Source organism: Bubalus bubalis, chromosome 1, assembly GCF_019923935.1.
Source record: "Bubalus bubalis isolate 160015118507 breed Murrah chromosome 1, NDDB_SH_1, whole genome shotgun sequence".
Classification (NCBI taxonomy): domain Eukaryota; kingdom Metazoa; phylum Chordata; class Mammalia; order Artiodactyla; family Bovidae; genus Bubalus; species Bubalus bubalis.
Window position 1 is genome coordinate 183,675,447 of NC_059157.1, and position 16,014 is coordinate 183,691,460.

At 37.8% G+C, this 16,014-nt stretch overlaps 1 protein-coding gene across 20 annotated transcripts in view; it reads right to left on the reverse strand.

Annotated features, from left to right (window-relative positions):
- The window catches only part of NEK11 (NIMA related kinase 11), a 267,287-nt gene that overhangs the window by 168,858 nt on the left and 82,415 nt on the right, over positions 1–16,014 (reverse strand). For all 20 annotated transcript variants that reach the window (XM_044947220.2, XM_025291957.3, XM_025291948.3 and 17 more), the window contains 2 exons: positions 8,709–8,773; positions 7,606–7,732 (listed from right to left, as the gene is read on the reverse strand). In XM_044947220.2, coding sequence (XP_044803155.2) covers positions 7,606–7,732; positions 8,709–8,773 — 192 coding nt within the window. The remainder of the gene's footprint in view (positions 1–7,605; positions 7,733–8,708; positions 8,774–16,014) is intronic.

Consider the following 16,014-nt stretch of genomic DNA (forward strand, 5'->3'; position numbering starts at 1 on the left):
CTTGCTAAAACTCATGTCCATCAAGTCTTCCTTGTCCATCACCAACTCCTGGACCTTGCTAAAACTCATGTCCATCAAGTCAGTGATGCCATCCAACCATCTCATCCTCTGTCGTCCTCTTCTCCTCCTGCCTTCAATCTTTCCCAGCATCAAGGACTTTTCTAATAAGTTGGCTCTTTGCATCAGGTGGCCAAAGTATTGGCGCTTCAGGTTTAGCATCAGTCCTTCCAATGAATATTCAGGATTGATTTCCTTTATGATTGACTGGTTGGGTCTCCTTGCAGTCCAAAGGACTCTCAAGAGTCTTATCCAACACTACAGTTTAAAAGCATCAGTTCTTCAGCACTCAGCTTTCCTTATGGTCCAACTATCACATGCGTATATGACTACTGGAAAAACCTTAGCTTTGATTAGATGGTAATGTCTCTGCTTTTTAATATGCTGTCTAGGTTAATCACAGGTCTTCTTCCAAGGAGCAAGTCTTTTAATTTCATGGGTGCAGTCACCATCTGCCATGATTTTGGAGACGAAAAGAATTAAGTCTCTCACTCTATTTGCCATGAAGTGATGGGACCGGAGGCCATGATCTTCATTATCTGAGTGTTGAGTTTTAAGCAAGCCTTTTCACTCTCCTCTTTCACTTTCATCAACAGGCTCTTTAGTTCTTCCTTCTTCCATAAAGGTGGTGTCATTTGCATATCTGAGGTTATTGGTATTTCTCCTGGCAATCTTAATTCTAGCTTGTGCTTCATCCACCCCTGCATTTTGTATAGTGTACTCTGCATAGAAGTTAAATAAAAAAGGTGATTGGAACCGGTTTGGTTCTAAAACCTGATTGGTTCCAAAACCTGATTTGGAACCAGTCTATTGTTCCAAGTCCAGTTCTAACTGTTGCTTCTAAACCTGCATACAGATTTCTCAAGAGGAAGGTAAGGTGGTCTGGTATTCCCATCTCTTGAAGAATTTTCCACAGTTTGTTGTGATCTATACAATCAAAGGCTTTGGTGTAGCCAATAAAGCAAAAATAGATGATTTTCTAGAACTCTTTTGCTTTTTCAATGATCCAACAGATGTTGGCAATTTGATCTCTCAGTCTTCTGCCTTTTCTAAAACCAGCTTGAACATCTGGAAGATCTTGGTTCAGATACTGTTGAAGCCTGGCTTGGAGAATTTTAAGCATTACTTTGCTAGCATGTGAAGTGAGTGCAATTGTGCGGTAGTTTGAACATTGTTTGGCATTGTTTTTCTTTGGGATTGGAATGAAAACTGACCTTTTCCAGTTCTGTGGCCACTGCTGAGTTTTCCAAATTTGCTGGCATATTGAGTGCAGCACTTTCACATCATCATCTTTTAGGATTTGAAATAGATCAGTTGGAATTCCATCACCTCCACTACCTTTGTTTGTAGTGATGCTTTAAGGCCCACTTGACTTCCCACTCTAGGATGCCTGATGCTAAATAAGTGATCACACCATCATGGTTATCTGGGTCATGAAGATCTTTTCTGTATAGTTCTTCTGTATATACTTGCCACCTCTTAATATCTTCTGCTTCTGTTAGATCTATACCATTTCTGCCCTTTATTGTTTCCACCTTTGCATGAAATGTTCCTTTGGTATCTCTAATTTTCTTAAAGAGATCTCTAGTCTTTCCCATTCTACTGTTTTCCTCTATTTCTTTTTTTTTTTAATTAATTAATTAATTTATTTTTTTGGAGACTACTTTACAATATTGTACTGGTTTTGTCATACATTAACATGAATCTGCCATAGGTGTACATGTGTTCTCCATCCTGAACCCCCCTCCCACCTCCCTCCCCATCCCATCCCTCTGGGTTCCTCTATTTCTTTGCATTGATCACTTCGGAAGGCTTTCTTATCTTTCCTTGCTATTCTTTGGAACTTTACATTCAGATGGGCCTATCTTTCCTTTCTCCTTTGCCTTTAGATTCTCTTCTTTTCTCAGCTATTTGTAAGGCCTCCTTAGACAACCATTTTGCCTTTTTGCATTTCTTTGCCTGGGGATGATCTTGATCACTCCCTCTTGTACAAAGTCACTAGTCTCTGTCCATAGTTCTTCAGGCATTCTGTCTATCAAATCTAATCCCTTGAATCTATTTGTCACTTCCACTGTATAATCATAAGGGATTTGATATAAGTCATATTTGAAAGGTACTTTCTTCAGTTTAAGTCTGAATTTGGCAATAAGGAGCTCATGATCTGAGCAACAGTCAGCTGCCAGTCTTTCTTTTGCTGACTGTATAGAGCTTCTCCATTTTTGGCTGCAAAGAATACAATCAATCTGATTTCAGTATTGACCATCTGGTGATATCCATGTGTACAGTCATCTCATGTTGTTGGAAGAGGGTATTTTCTATGACTAGTGTGTTCTCTTGGCAAAACTCTGTCAATCTTTGCCCTGCTTCATTTTGTATTCCAAGGGCAAACTTGCCTGTTACTCTAGATATCTCTTGACTTCCTATTTTTGCATTCCAGTCCCCTATGATGAAAAGGACATCTTTTTTGGTGTTAGTTCTATAAGGCCTTGTTGGTCTTCACAGAACCATTCAACTTCAGCTTCTTCAGCATTACTGGTTGGGGCATAGACTTGGATTACTGTGATATTGAGTGGTTTGCCTTGGAAACGAATAGAGATCATTCTGTCACTTTTGAGATTGCACCCAAGTACTGCATTTCAGACTCTTTTGTTGACTATGATGGCTACCCCATTTCTTCTAAGGGATTCTTGCCCACAGTAGTAGATATAATGGCCATCTGAATTAAATTCACCAATTCCTGTCCATTTTAGTTCACTGATTCCTAAAATGTTGATATTCACTTTTGCCATCTCCTGGTTAACCACTTCCAATTTACCTTGATACATGGACCTAATTTCCAGGTTCCATTTATGCAATACTGTTGTTTGCAACATCGGACTTTACTTCGATCACCAGTCACATTCACAACTGTGCATTGTTTTCACTTTGGCTCTGTCTCTTCATTCTTTCTGGGGTTATTTCTCCACCCTTCTCCAGTAGCATATATAGGGCACCTACTGACATGGGGAGTTCATCTTTCAGTATCATATCATTTTGCCTTTTCATACTGCTCATGGGGTTCTCAAGGCAGGAATAGTGAAGTGGTTTGCCATTCCCTTCTCCACTGGACCATGTTTTATCACTGAAGACAGACAAATTATTTTAAAAATCAAATGGAAATTATAGAGTTGAAAAGTACAATAACTAAAACAAAAAATTCTCCAGAGGGGCTCAACAGTAGATTTTAAGTTGCAAAAGAAAGAATCAAGATAGACTGAAAAATATTATGCAATCTGAAGAATAGAGAGCAAAATGAAGAAAAATTATCAGAGCAGGTAGGAAACCCAGAAACACACCAGCATACACATAGTGGGAAGAACAGAAAGACAGCTAAGAGGGAAAGGAGGAGAAAAAATATTCAAAAAAAGAAGAGCTGAAAGCTTCCTTTTCCAAATCTGATGATGTTTGATGAAATGTTTTCTGTTTGTTTGCTTTCTAGCCAGCAAAAATGTTGTGATAGTTTCAGGTGAAGAGCAAAGGGACTCAGCCATATATATGCATGCATCCATTCTGAAATAAGTTCATTTACATGTCCAAGAATCTCAGTAACCCCAGGTAGGATAAATGCAAAGCTACACTGAGATTCATCAGGGTAAAAATGCAGAAAGAAAAAGAAAAAATCTTCAGAGAAATCATTAAGGCCTTGATTGAAAAAACTATTGTAATCAGGGATAGAATATTATGCAAACATCTAGATGATACATAGACATATTTTGTTGATACAGAGCAACAATTTGCTGAGTGAGAAAAAGCAGTTTATAAAATTATACATAGTGTGATTTTTTTTTTTGTAGAAACAAATACACTTAGATAGGTACTACATGAAGCACTTAGTACATTAAATGTCAATCATAGAGAAAGCACTCTACAGAGGGTAGCTATTCCTGGTTCTTTTGTTGCTGTTGTATTAAGCTCTTAAAAAAATCCACCAGGCTAGACTGACATTATCTGCAGAGTTTGTATCAGTCATTGCATGCTCATCATTGAAAAACTATATTAATACTCAAATATACTGCCTCTAACTGAAGTGTTCCCCTACTCAGCTTCTGCTGAGTGAACCACATGGTGTGCTCACTCACCAAGAAGGATCATTCCCCAAGAAGGTTAAGCTGCCCAACAACCTGCTCTGAATCCAAACAAGAAGTGACCAGACCATAGCACGTGAGCGAAATGGGCTCTCTGCCCCAGAGCTTCCTCCTGGAGAGGCAGCTGATGGTGCTGCTGGCTGCCAACCACTTGGAGGCCCCACATCAGCTACAGAATGTGCTGTCAGGTTTGCCTATTTCTCCCTTTCCTAAATCCTCCCTCCCCACTTCCCCTGTTGACTATAGGAATGTTCTTCTGTGAAGATACTTAGTCTTGGCAGGGCAGACAGGCATTGGTTCCTCTCTATCATCTTCCATCTGAAGCTAAGCCTTGTCTAACATTTCTGTCCAAGATCACTAAGCCTGACTCTAATGTTGAATGTGAACTAGACTCCTCCAGTGTCCTCCACCCAGCCAACTATCAGATCAGACCCCTGAACAAAACTTTGAGAGTACCCCATTATGCTCTGACACCCCTACATCCCTACAATCATAACTTCGATTTCAATTACCCAAAGAATGTATGGCTATCTGGTTGACCTCTCACAACATGACAAATAAGGCCAACAATGGATAGTCTGTTTCCTTTCTGCTTAATTTTAGTACCTTATTCCAATAGTATGATCATTGTCCTTCATTTGTTTCTCCTACAAAAACAACACATTCTAACAGCTTCCCTGGTGACTCAGCAGTAAAGAATCTGCCTGCAATGCAGGAGATGTGGGTTCAATCCTGGGTCAGGAAGATCCCATGGAAAAGGAAATGTCAGCCCATTCCAGTATTCTTGCCTGGAAAATCCCATGGACAGAGAGGCCTAATGGTCTATAGTCCATGGGGCTTGCAAGAGTTGGACACAATTTAACGACTAAATTGCTACCACTATCCATAGTTTAAACCAATTTAAAGAGCTAGTCTATGAACCCAACTCATGTATATTTTTCCTGTGGGGGAAAAATGTTCAATAATAGCTTATAAATCAGTCATGTTCAAAGTATTGCCCTCAGTGAACCTAATTATCCTAACTTTCTAAAAAACGGTTCATAAACTTTTGTAACCTGACTCTCTTTTAAGAAAGAGACTTCCTGTACTTGGTGGCTGTAAATAAATGAATCCCAAAAGGTTTAGGCAGATTGCAAAAGAAGGATAATGTTACATATGGGCAAGCATTAACAAATGAAAATAATAGCATTATAGTAATAACAATTCTTTAAGCATTATAAATAAATATGTACAGTCATTAGCGCTGAATCTAAACACTTGTCAATTATTCATAAGTGTTTCCAATCCTAAGAAAATATCCAACAGTAAACAGATGCTACAAACTGAGATTCAGTGGAAAAATTCTCAACCTCATTCAATCTAAATTTTCTAGGAGTGTTTCCCAAAGATTACTCATCACACTTATATATCCTTCACTATAATTTATAATTCTCTGTTATTCTTTCCACTTTAGGTTTAGCAATAGACATTTCATTACTAGATAAGCCCATTTGATTCAGATACAACCAAAGTAATCAATAAATTCATAATATGGTGGTTATTTGAAGTCAGGATGATAATGAATCCTTAGCTAGAATTTGCTGAGTAGTTAGTAATCTTTGCAAGGAGAGTTGACCTTCTCCTACATTTCTATATTTGGGAGGTGTTAGCTTTTTAAAGTTTTGCCTGAGTCAGATATCATTTTTGTAAGCCTAAGATATTATAGCAAAACTGTCTGATATTCCTATGATTCTTTATACAACATGAGGAGCAGTTTTTTAAAAAAAAAGTTTAATGGAGACACAACTGAAACAAAAGTGGGTTCCATACACTCGGTTTTCTAGGTGACATCCATCTGATTTGGCAAGCAAATACAGATTCTTGTCAAAAGGAATCAAAAATTACATACAGTTTTCCTGCTATACGTAATTCTAAAGACTTAAATAATGAGCTGCATAAAACAAATCTGTTCTCCATTCAAATGACATGATGTAATATCTTCCTGAGATACCATGTAACTATAATCATGAATAAATTTTATATTTGTCTATTTTTAACTGACCATAATAATAATAAATGTGAAGAGAAATTTAGATATGTATCTTGAATTCATTCCAAAGCTCAATATTGATTTTTCTCTAACTGGAGAAAATTACATCAAAAAGAGCAAGAAAATTTCTCCTGAGGAACAGGAATCCTATCACCTTTGATTTTACACCCTAAGGGCTATTACACAGTCATGGGCAAAGAGATGTTCAATAAAGCAAAATTTTAAAAAATTCATTCATAACATATCTTTGTGGGTTTTTATCTGGTTTTGGTTTTTGGAGGGAATCAGGAAAGGAGGGGATTGAGGAAAGATAATAGGTGAATTGGGAAAGACCACCAGGGCAGAAAACAGTTAACAATGAAAAAAAAAAAAAAAAAAAAACCACTGAAGAACCTAGAAATGCATAATCTCAAGAGTGACTAAAAGGGCAGGATGGATGGGGATCTGCCCTAGGTAGATCTAATTGTAACAGTGTTCTCTCCCATTTGGGAGAGGTAAGAACAAAAAAGGAGTAATAACCCTGATGAAAATCCCAACACATAATCCCTATTGTGCTTACTTTTCCCTACCAGAGAAAAGGTAACTTTCTACTTTATCTTCTTTAGAAGAATGAAGCAGGCACAGTCTTTAACACTGCTGATAGCTCTGAACTACTTTAGTTGATTTGCATACAATAATTATTTACTTAATTAACAAGCTCTCAGCTAAATTGTCCTTTCAACCCTTAACAAGTTGAAAATTATATAAGATTCCTCTTCAAAGGAAAGGAAATTTTCCCAAATAGGATCTATTGCTAACAACAGAATACAATTTTCCACTTGGTTTCTTGTACTGAGATTTAATCTGGTTCCATGATGAGGACGGAGAAATTCTTTTGGAACAGAGCTCAAAGAAATCTCAGATGTAGCTATCACTGAAAACCCAGAATTTTTAAAATTTAATTATCCTTAAAGCTAATACTTTTAGTAAATATTCTTAAAGGCAATAAGAAGACAACAAATAAAAGAAAGCTACATATTCCCCACAGAGGTGGAAGTTAATCTTAAAAAAAATAAAGCAGAGTGATTAGAATTACAAATGCTTTATGTAATAGGCTAGCAGAAATGTATCAAAATTTAATGTTTATGATACATCAGGAACTTTCCCTTGTGGTTCAAGAAGAAAAAATCTAAATCAACCAGTTAATCTATGAATAAAGAGAATTTTTGAAATCAATTTAATGAATGTATCACATTTCCAACCTAAAAGATGTTCTTTACACTATTCACAGAATAGCTAATATTTAACAAGGACAAATGAGTGGATGTAGTAAGTAAATGAGCCTAAAAACAAAATGCACTATATCTCAAGGTAGCAAAATGAATAAGGCGCCTGGACTGGCCCATGCCCACTCACCAGATATCCGACTTTGTGTCGTAGCCTTGGTGTTTCAGAGCCTCCGGGCTCATATAATGGGGAGTTCCAGTTAAAGTGGTGGCTAGATCACAGGATCCCATTAGGAGTCGAGAAACTCCAAAATCCCCTTGAAATAATAATTAACTTCTATGAATACTTAAAACATGAAAACCAGTACTGTACTGGAAATTAACAACAGTGTGTCTAATTTGACAATTTTAATACACAATCATTCATACCATGTTGAAGAAAAAAGTTATACATTTTAAATTATATAATATTGGTGAAAAGCTTTAAAAATAAAAGCCTTATAGGAGAAAGAAGAGTTTGATGATAGGAAAGTGAATTATGTAAGCTCAAACTGCTTTTTTTCCTGGTATTAGGGAAAACCAACAACTTGAAACAAAAAGATATTTCAAGTCTGAGTAACAACAAACAGAATGATTCTGGAAGCACTGAATATATGATTTGCAATTTTATCTGAGTGAGGGGGGGAATTTGTTCTTCATTTACAATAAAGAAGAAAATTTAAATAAAAAACCTGAGACTTTTCAAGAACATGAGTATAAAAACTTGAATCCACCAGTTTCAGTAGAATTGCTTAATTTGTCGATGGTTTTATGTCTTCCCCTCTAAGAACATCTTACATGAAGATCAAACAATTCTGTAACTGTTAGGAGTATAGATACAGTTCTAAAGGAGAACTCGCTATATCAACACTTTAATAATCTGTGATAACTCCTAATTGCTTATGATAAAATAAATGCGGGAGTAGGAAACCTATAGTAATCAAACTAGTAAAACAAGTCTAATCATTTGTTAATGGTTAGTGCTTGCCATGGAATAGGAACTCAAAAGACATTTGTTGGATCTACTAATAAATAGCAAATGTTTTATACCTCAGTTTCTATCAGATAATCAGAAACAATTGGTCTTTTTGCTGTTGTTGTTGTTGGGCACAACCAATCAAGCACAAAAATTTAAGAAGTTTGAATAAACCAATGATTATTCTACCACTTTTAGTTACTTTATATTGTAATTTGATAGATAATAATAAAATCTAGAATACACTCTTTCATGGAATACATATTTTAAAATCTTACCAATTTTAAGTTTATTATTTTTCAGAAATATATTCTTTGATTTCAAATCTCGATGAAGTATCTTCCTACAGAAGGAATAAAAGGATATTCAAATTAATGCAAATATAAAATTTTAAAATCCAAATATAAGTAACATATATGAATTAATGTGAAGTAATTCACACATAAATATACATTCCCAGAGATATATCTTTCAATGTTTGAAAGCTTCAAAGCCACAACATTGTTTAATCTCACTGAGAAAATCAGTTTCAAAACAGATACAGGGAAACATGTAGCTGAAACAAGTGTAATGTACTTCCAACTATTTCAATAGGCCAGATTTTATCATGTTTTTATACCCAGTTCACAGAGCAGTTATCATAAAGCTTTATAATCTATTATATACCATATATAATGTATTACATGGTATATATATCTTATATATTCATAATATACTATATATATTAAGTATTATAATCCAATTGTTCACATTTTATATACATGTGGGAAAAATGTTGATGCTGGTATTTAATAATAGATAACATTTAAGTAAACAAGCAATGTAAATTATGTCAGTGAAAATTTCACTTCTGAAATTATGAAAACCAGACAACTAGAAAACCTTTGTCTAAAAAACACCTAAAAATGCTGAATAAAGTATATGAGTGTCTTCATATATAAACAGCTGAGTCCAAAAGAAAATGAGGCAAATCCTTGGGGATTAGGCACAAAGAAAACTGAAAATCAGAGGGAGCAATAGGTGCTGATTTCTCAGCAGCCCAAAGAACTCAGAACCCACAGGAGCCAAGACCTTGATTGAGCCCATGTAATGTGGAGAGTTGGAACTAACAGAAATGTATAAACTCAGAATCCCATATGTGGTCCATATCTTAAGAGAAAATATAATCCAGGAAACATTCATTCACAAGTAAACAAAATCATAAGCTTATCTGTACAGATCTGAACTTTGAGTGGAGAAAAAAAATCTCCCTTCATATTCTTTAACCATGTGTCTGCTCACTTACATTTGGAATTCAAATATGCTCTATGGCTCTATGGCTTTAAGACATCCCAACCCAAGAAATTAACATAAAAGTTGGTTCTCTGCTGTTAATAATCTCTTGGGGCATCTGGCAGAAGCAAATGCAAACTGAGTCAGCAGATAATATATAATAAAATTAAACCCCTGAGAATTTCAGGTAACTTAATAGGATACAAACTGTAAAATGAATGTATTTCAAATGATTAAAACAATAAAGAATAGAAAACATGAAACAGAAACAGAATACTATCCAAAAAAAGAGATGATGCTGATTTGAAAAACAACCAAATAGAATATCTAGGGGGAAAATGTGATCATGACATAAAAACTCAAGACTGAGACCTCAGCTTTCAACTGTGATGGGATTCCCTGTTAGCTCAGATGGTAAAGCATCTGCTTGCAATGTGGGAGACTGGGGTTCGATCTCTGGCTCAGGAAGGTCCCCCTGGAGAAGGAAATAGCAACCCACTCCAGTATTCTTGGCTGGAAAATCCCATGGATGGAGAAGCCTGGCGGGCTACAGTTCATGAGGTCACAAAGAGTCGGACACGACTGAGCAACTAACACACACTTTCAACTGTGATGAAGTAAGTTTATATACCTCACTAAATCACCCGCCTTCAACAGTTGTACAGAGAACACTGCAAACTTTAAACAATGTAAAGTGTGAGTAAGTTTTTTAAAACAATTCTCTGAAGATATCAGAGATCAGTCAAGGTGAACAAAGGTAGGCAGCACTTGAGGGGCCAGAACCTAAAAGAAGGGGAATACATGGAGGGGAGCACTTCCCACTGCATTTTCCTCTGGGGCACCGGCAGAAGCAGAGTGTTGTGGCCAGAGCTTGCAACAGTTTAACTGGGTTTGGAAAGCAAAATCCTAGAGCTACAAAGGCAGCCAGGACTCAAGGGGCAAATTCTCCAGAGAAAAGGGAACAAAACAAAAGTAAGTCTGACATTCTGAATGGGTTTTTACCTAAGGCACTTGCTGAATCCTAAGAAGCTCAGGGGCAAGACATTCAGGAGAAAGTAGCTGCTAAGAGGCAGAGCTTTCAGCAGATTCACAAAGCTGAGGAGGGGTCTAGGTAAACAACTAAAGTCTTCAGCAGAATACCCTGAACACTGGAAATACTGCAAACGAAACAGACCAGTCCTCAGAAACCTAGCTCAGTCCTAACTGTATTAAGGTGATCTGCAACTACTACCAGCCAGAAAAAAAATCATATCCTCTCGAGAGGAACATAATATCATCCAACATGTCTGCACTATTTTACATATATTGATTGTCCAGTATTCCCTCAAAAATGACCAGATAAGCCAAGAGACAAGACCAAATGACCAAAAACAAACAACAAAAAGAAACAAATACATATGTGATCCACCTATTGGAATTGTTGGACATGGATTTTAAAGTAACTATGAACGAGTTGCCAGTCCAGGTTCGATGCACGATACTGGATGCTTGGGGCTGGTGCACTGGGACGACCCAGAGGGATGGAATGGGGAGGGAGGAGGGAGGGGGGTTCGGGATGGGGAACACATGTATACCTGTGGTGGATTCATTTTGATATTTGGCAAAACTAATACAGTTATGTAAAGTTTAAAAATAAAATAAAATTAAAAAAAAATAAAGTAACTATGATATGTTCAAGTAAATAAATGACACAATGAGAGAACTAGATTCTATAAAGAGTTGAATGTCAATTTTAAGACTGAAACAAATATAATTACCAAAATTAAGAATTCAGTACATATGTATGAAAACAGATAAGAAATAGCAAAAAAGATTTAGAAGCTGGAATAATGGTTAGTGAAAAATGCAGGCAATCATGCAACCACTTCCAAAAGGACTTATGCCAGCATGCCATGCCTTCCCAGGATGGCTGCTGTCAGTGTCCCTGACCCCGCAGCAGGCCACTGTTGACCCATGCCTCTGCCAGAGACTCCAAAAACACTCATAGGAGAGGATGAGGGCACATCCTGCTACTACACCATCTTTGGAAAGGTGGAGATTTCTGACAAAATGTGGTCCCCTTGAGAAGGAAATGGCAAACCATTTCAGCCTTCTTTCCTTGAGAACCCTATGAACAGTATGAAAAGGCAAAAAGATATGAGACTGAAAGATGAACTTCCTAGGTCAGTAGATGTCCAATATGCTACTGGGGAAGAGCAAAGAAACAGCTACAGAAGGAATGAAGAGGCTGAACCAAAGAGGAAATGACACCCAGTTGTGGATGTATCTGGTGGTGAATGTAAAATCCGATGCTGTAAAGAACAATATTGCATAGGACTGGAAAGTTAGGTCCATGAATCAACGTAAATTGGAAGTGGTCAACCAGGCCCACTGTCAACCACCACAAGAGTCAATGTGAGATATTAGGAATCAATGAACTAAAATGGATGGAAACTTGCAAATTTAATTCACAAGATCATTATATCTATTACTAAGATATAAGTAATAAGATATATTACTAAGATATGTCTAAGGCAAGAATCCCTTAGACAAACTGAAGCAGCCCTCTTGTCAACAAAGAGTCCAAAATGTAGTACTTGGGTGCAGTCTCAAAAACAACAGAATGATCTTGGTTCATTGCCAAGGCAAACCATTCAGTGTCACCATAATCCAAGATATGGCCCAACCACTAATGCTGAGAAGATAAAGTTGAACGGTTCTATGAAAACCTACAAGACCTTCTAGAACTAACACCAAAAAAAGAAGCCCTTTTCATCATAGGGGACTGGAATGCAACAGTAGGAAGTCAAGAGATACCTGGAGTAACAAGTTTGACCTTGGAGTAAAAAACAAAGCAGGGCAAAGGCTAACAGAGTTTTGCCAAGAGAACACACTGGTCATAGTAAACACCCTCTTCCAACAAAACAAGAGAAGATCTACACATGGACATCACCAGATAATCAATACTGAAATCAGATTGATCATACTCTTTGCAGCCAAAGATGGAGAAGCTCTATACTGTCAGGAAAAACAAGACCAGGAGCTGACTGTGGCTCAGATCATGAACTCTTTATTGCCAAATTCAGACTTAAATTGAAGAAAGTAGGTAAAACTACTAGGCCATTCAGGTATGACCTACAACAAATCCCTTATGATTAGACAGTGGAAGTGAGAAATGGATTCAAGGGATTAGATCTATAGACAGAGTGCCTGAAGAACTATGGGTGGAGGTTCATAACATCGTACAGAAGACAGTGATCAAAATCATCCCCAAGAAAAAGGAACTGCAAAAAGGCAAAATGGTTGTCTGAGGAAGCCTTACAAATAGCTGAGGAAAAGAGAAGTGAAAAGCAAAGGAGAAAAGGAAAGATATACCCAACTGAATGCAGAATTCCAAAGAACAGCAAGAAGAGATAAGAAAGCCTTCCAAATTGAAAAATGTAAAGAAAGAGAGAGAGAAAAAAAAAAAAAAAAACAGAATGGGAAAGACTAGAGAGCTCTTCAAAAAATTAGGGATACCAAGGGAACATTTCATGCAAAGATGGGCACAATACAGGACAGAAACAGCAAGGACCTAACAGAAGCAGAAGATACTAAGAAGAGGTGGCAAGAATACACAGAACTATACAAAAAAGGTCTTAATGACCCAGATGACCATGATGCTGTGATCACTCACCTAGCAGCAGACATCCTGGAGTGCAAAGTCAAGTGGGTCCCAGGAAGCATCACTATAAACAAAGCTAGTGGAGATGATGAAATTCCAGTTGAGTTCTTGCAAATCCTAAAAGATGATGCTGTTTAAGTGCTGCACTCAATATGCTAGCATTTTTGGAAAACTCAGCAGTAGCCACAGAACTGGAAAAGGCCAGTTTTCCTTCCAATCTTAAAGAAAGGTAATGCCAAAAAATGTTCAAACCACTGTACAATTGCACTCATTTCACATGCTAGCAAGGTAAGGCTCAAAATCCTACAAGTTAGGCTTCAGCAGTACTTGAACAAATAATTTCCAGATGCACAAGCTGAGTTTAGAAAAGGCAGAGGAACCAGAGACCAAATTGCCAACATCTAGTGGATCATATAAAAAGTAAGAGAATTTCAGAAAAACATCTACTGCTGCTGAATTGACTATGCTAAAGCCTTTGATGTGTGGATCACAAAAAACTGTGGAAAATTCTTCAAGAGCTGGGAATACCAGACTACTTTACCTGCCTCTTGACAGATCTGTATGCAGCTCAAGAAGCAACAGTTAGAACCCAACATGGAACAATGGACTGGTTTCAAATTGGGAAAGGAGCACGTCAAGGCTGTATATTGTCACTCTGCCTATATAACTTCTAGACAGAGTTCATCATGTGAAATGCTGGGCTGGAGGAAGCACAAGCTGGAATCAAGATTGTCGGGAGAAATATCAATGACCTCAGATATGCAGATCACACCACCCTTATGGGAGACAGCGAAGAGGAACTAAAGAGCCTCTTGATGAAAGTGAAAAATGAGAGTGAAAAAGTTGGGTTAAAACTCAACATTCGAAAAACTAACAACATGGCATCCGGTTTCATCACTTCGTGGCAAATAGATGGAGAAACAATGGCAACAGTGACAGACTTTATTTTCTTGGGCTCCCAAATCACTGCCGATGGTGATTGCAGCCATGAAATTAAAAGGCGCTTGTTCCTTGGAAGAAAAGCTATGACCAACCTAGACAGCATATTAAAAAGTAGAGACATTACTTTGCCGACAAAGGTCCATATTGTCAAGCTATGGTTTTTCCAGTAGTCATGTGCGGATGTGAGAGTTGGACCATAAAGACCGAGGGTCGAAGAGTTGATGTTTTTGAACTACAGTGCTAGAGAAAACTCTTGAGAGTCCCTTGGACTGCAAGGCAATCTAACCAATCAACAATAAAGGAAATCAATCTTCAATATTCATTGGAAGGACTGATGCTGAGGCTGAAGCTCCAATACTTTGGCCACCTGATATTAAGAGCCAACTCATTGGAAAAGACCCTGATGCTGGAAAAGATTGAAGGGAGGAGAAGGGAATAACAGAGAATGAGATGGCTGCATGGCATCACTCCGAGCAAACTCTAGGAGATAGTGAAGGACAGGAAGCCTGAAATGCTGCAGTCCTTGGGGTCACAGAGAGTCGGACACGAGTTTGCAACTGAAGAACAACAAAACTGAAAAATAATATTGATACTTAGACTAGGCAAGTAGGTGATAAGTTTTAGATATAACACATTAACAGCTACCATATATATAAAAATATAAATAAGAAAATCACCACCAGGTATTTTATGAACAAGACAAACATTATGTTAGAAAGCAGTTATGGGAAGTAACTGGCTGGAGCTATTGTAACAGAACAATTATTTCTGTGCAACAAACCAGATATCAAACTAGTTGATTAAGGTTTTTTTTAAGTATAATTTATTGACCTTGTGGTTACAGTAAGCAAAAATGGGTCCAGAAAAAAAAGTCCTGTCATGTACTTCGTTAGTATCCTTTCCTTTGAAGTATATAGAAATCAAATCCAAGAAATGACAAGGTGACTAGCAATTCAAGCAGCCGATATAAAATCTTTGTTCTAAAGATAGCTTTCAAATAGCTCTCCACATATGTCCCTGTCATTTCTGTTTCATGATTCCCAAGAGATTTAAGTGCCCTGATTAAGACTGGATGACAGTGGTGATCAAATTCATGGTTGAGCTTTTGCCTCCATCAGGCTATTCTCCATACACTCAGCCTCCAGGACCACAGCAGAGTGAGGTCTGTGGAGGCACCTACAGCAGGGTTTTTTCAGGCCCTGAGCCAGAGTAGGACTGTGGAGATGGTATGGACAGTTCAGTCTTCACTTCCCCTTAAGTCCTTATCTGAGCAGTTTCTGAAAATGTAGCTCCACCCTTCAGACCTGTGTTTATCTGACAGGGTCTCAGGGTGGCCTGCAGATTCTTCTTGCCAAAGGTGCTGGCACAAGCAACGGCTCTGTGGTGATGCACGGACCAGGCACCCCCTGGTGCTGGTCTCTGCACATGGCCACTGTCCTAGATACTGAGGTTCATGCCTGGCTTCCTCATCAGTGTCCAGGGCACCCAGGACCATGATGAGCCTCTATGTTGTAAGCCAGGGGTGATGTCTGGTCCTTCTCGAATGCAGCTACAAAGTAGGAGTTGCTGACACCTGGCAATGGAGTGGGGTCTCCTTGGAAAAAGTGACCTAAGGACATCCTCAAGAAGTGGGAGATGAAAGAAAGATTCCTGCCAAAAGAAAGCAGGAATCCTCCACAACACCACACACACAACTTCTCTCTACTTTCCCATCTCTAGACCTGGGG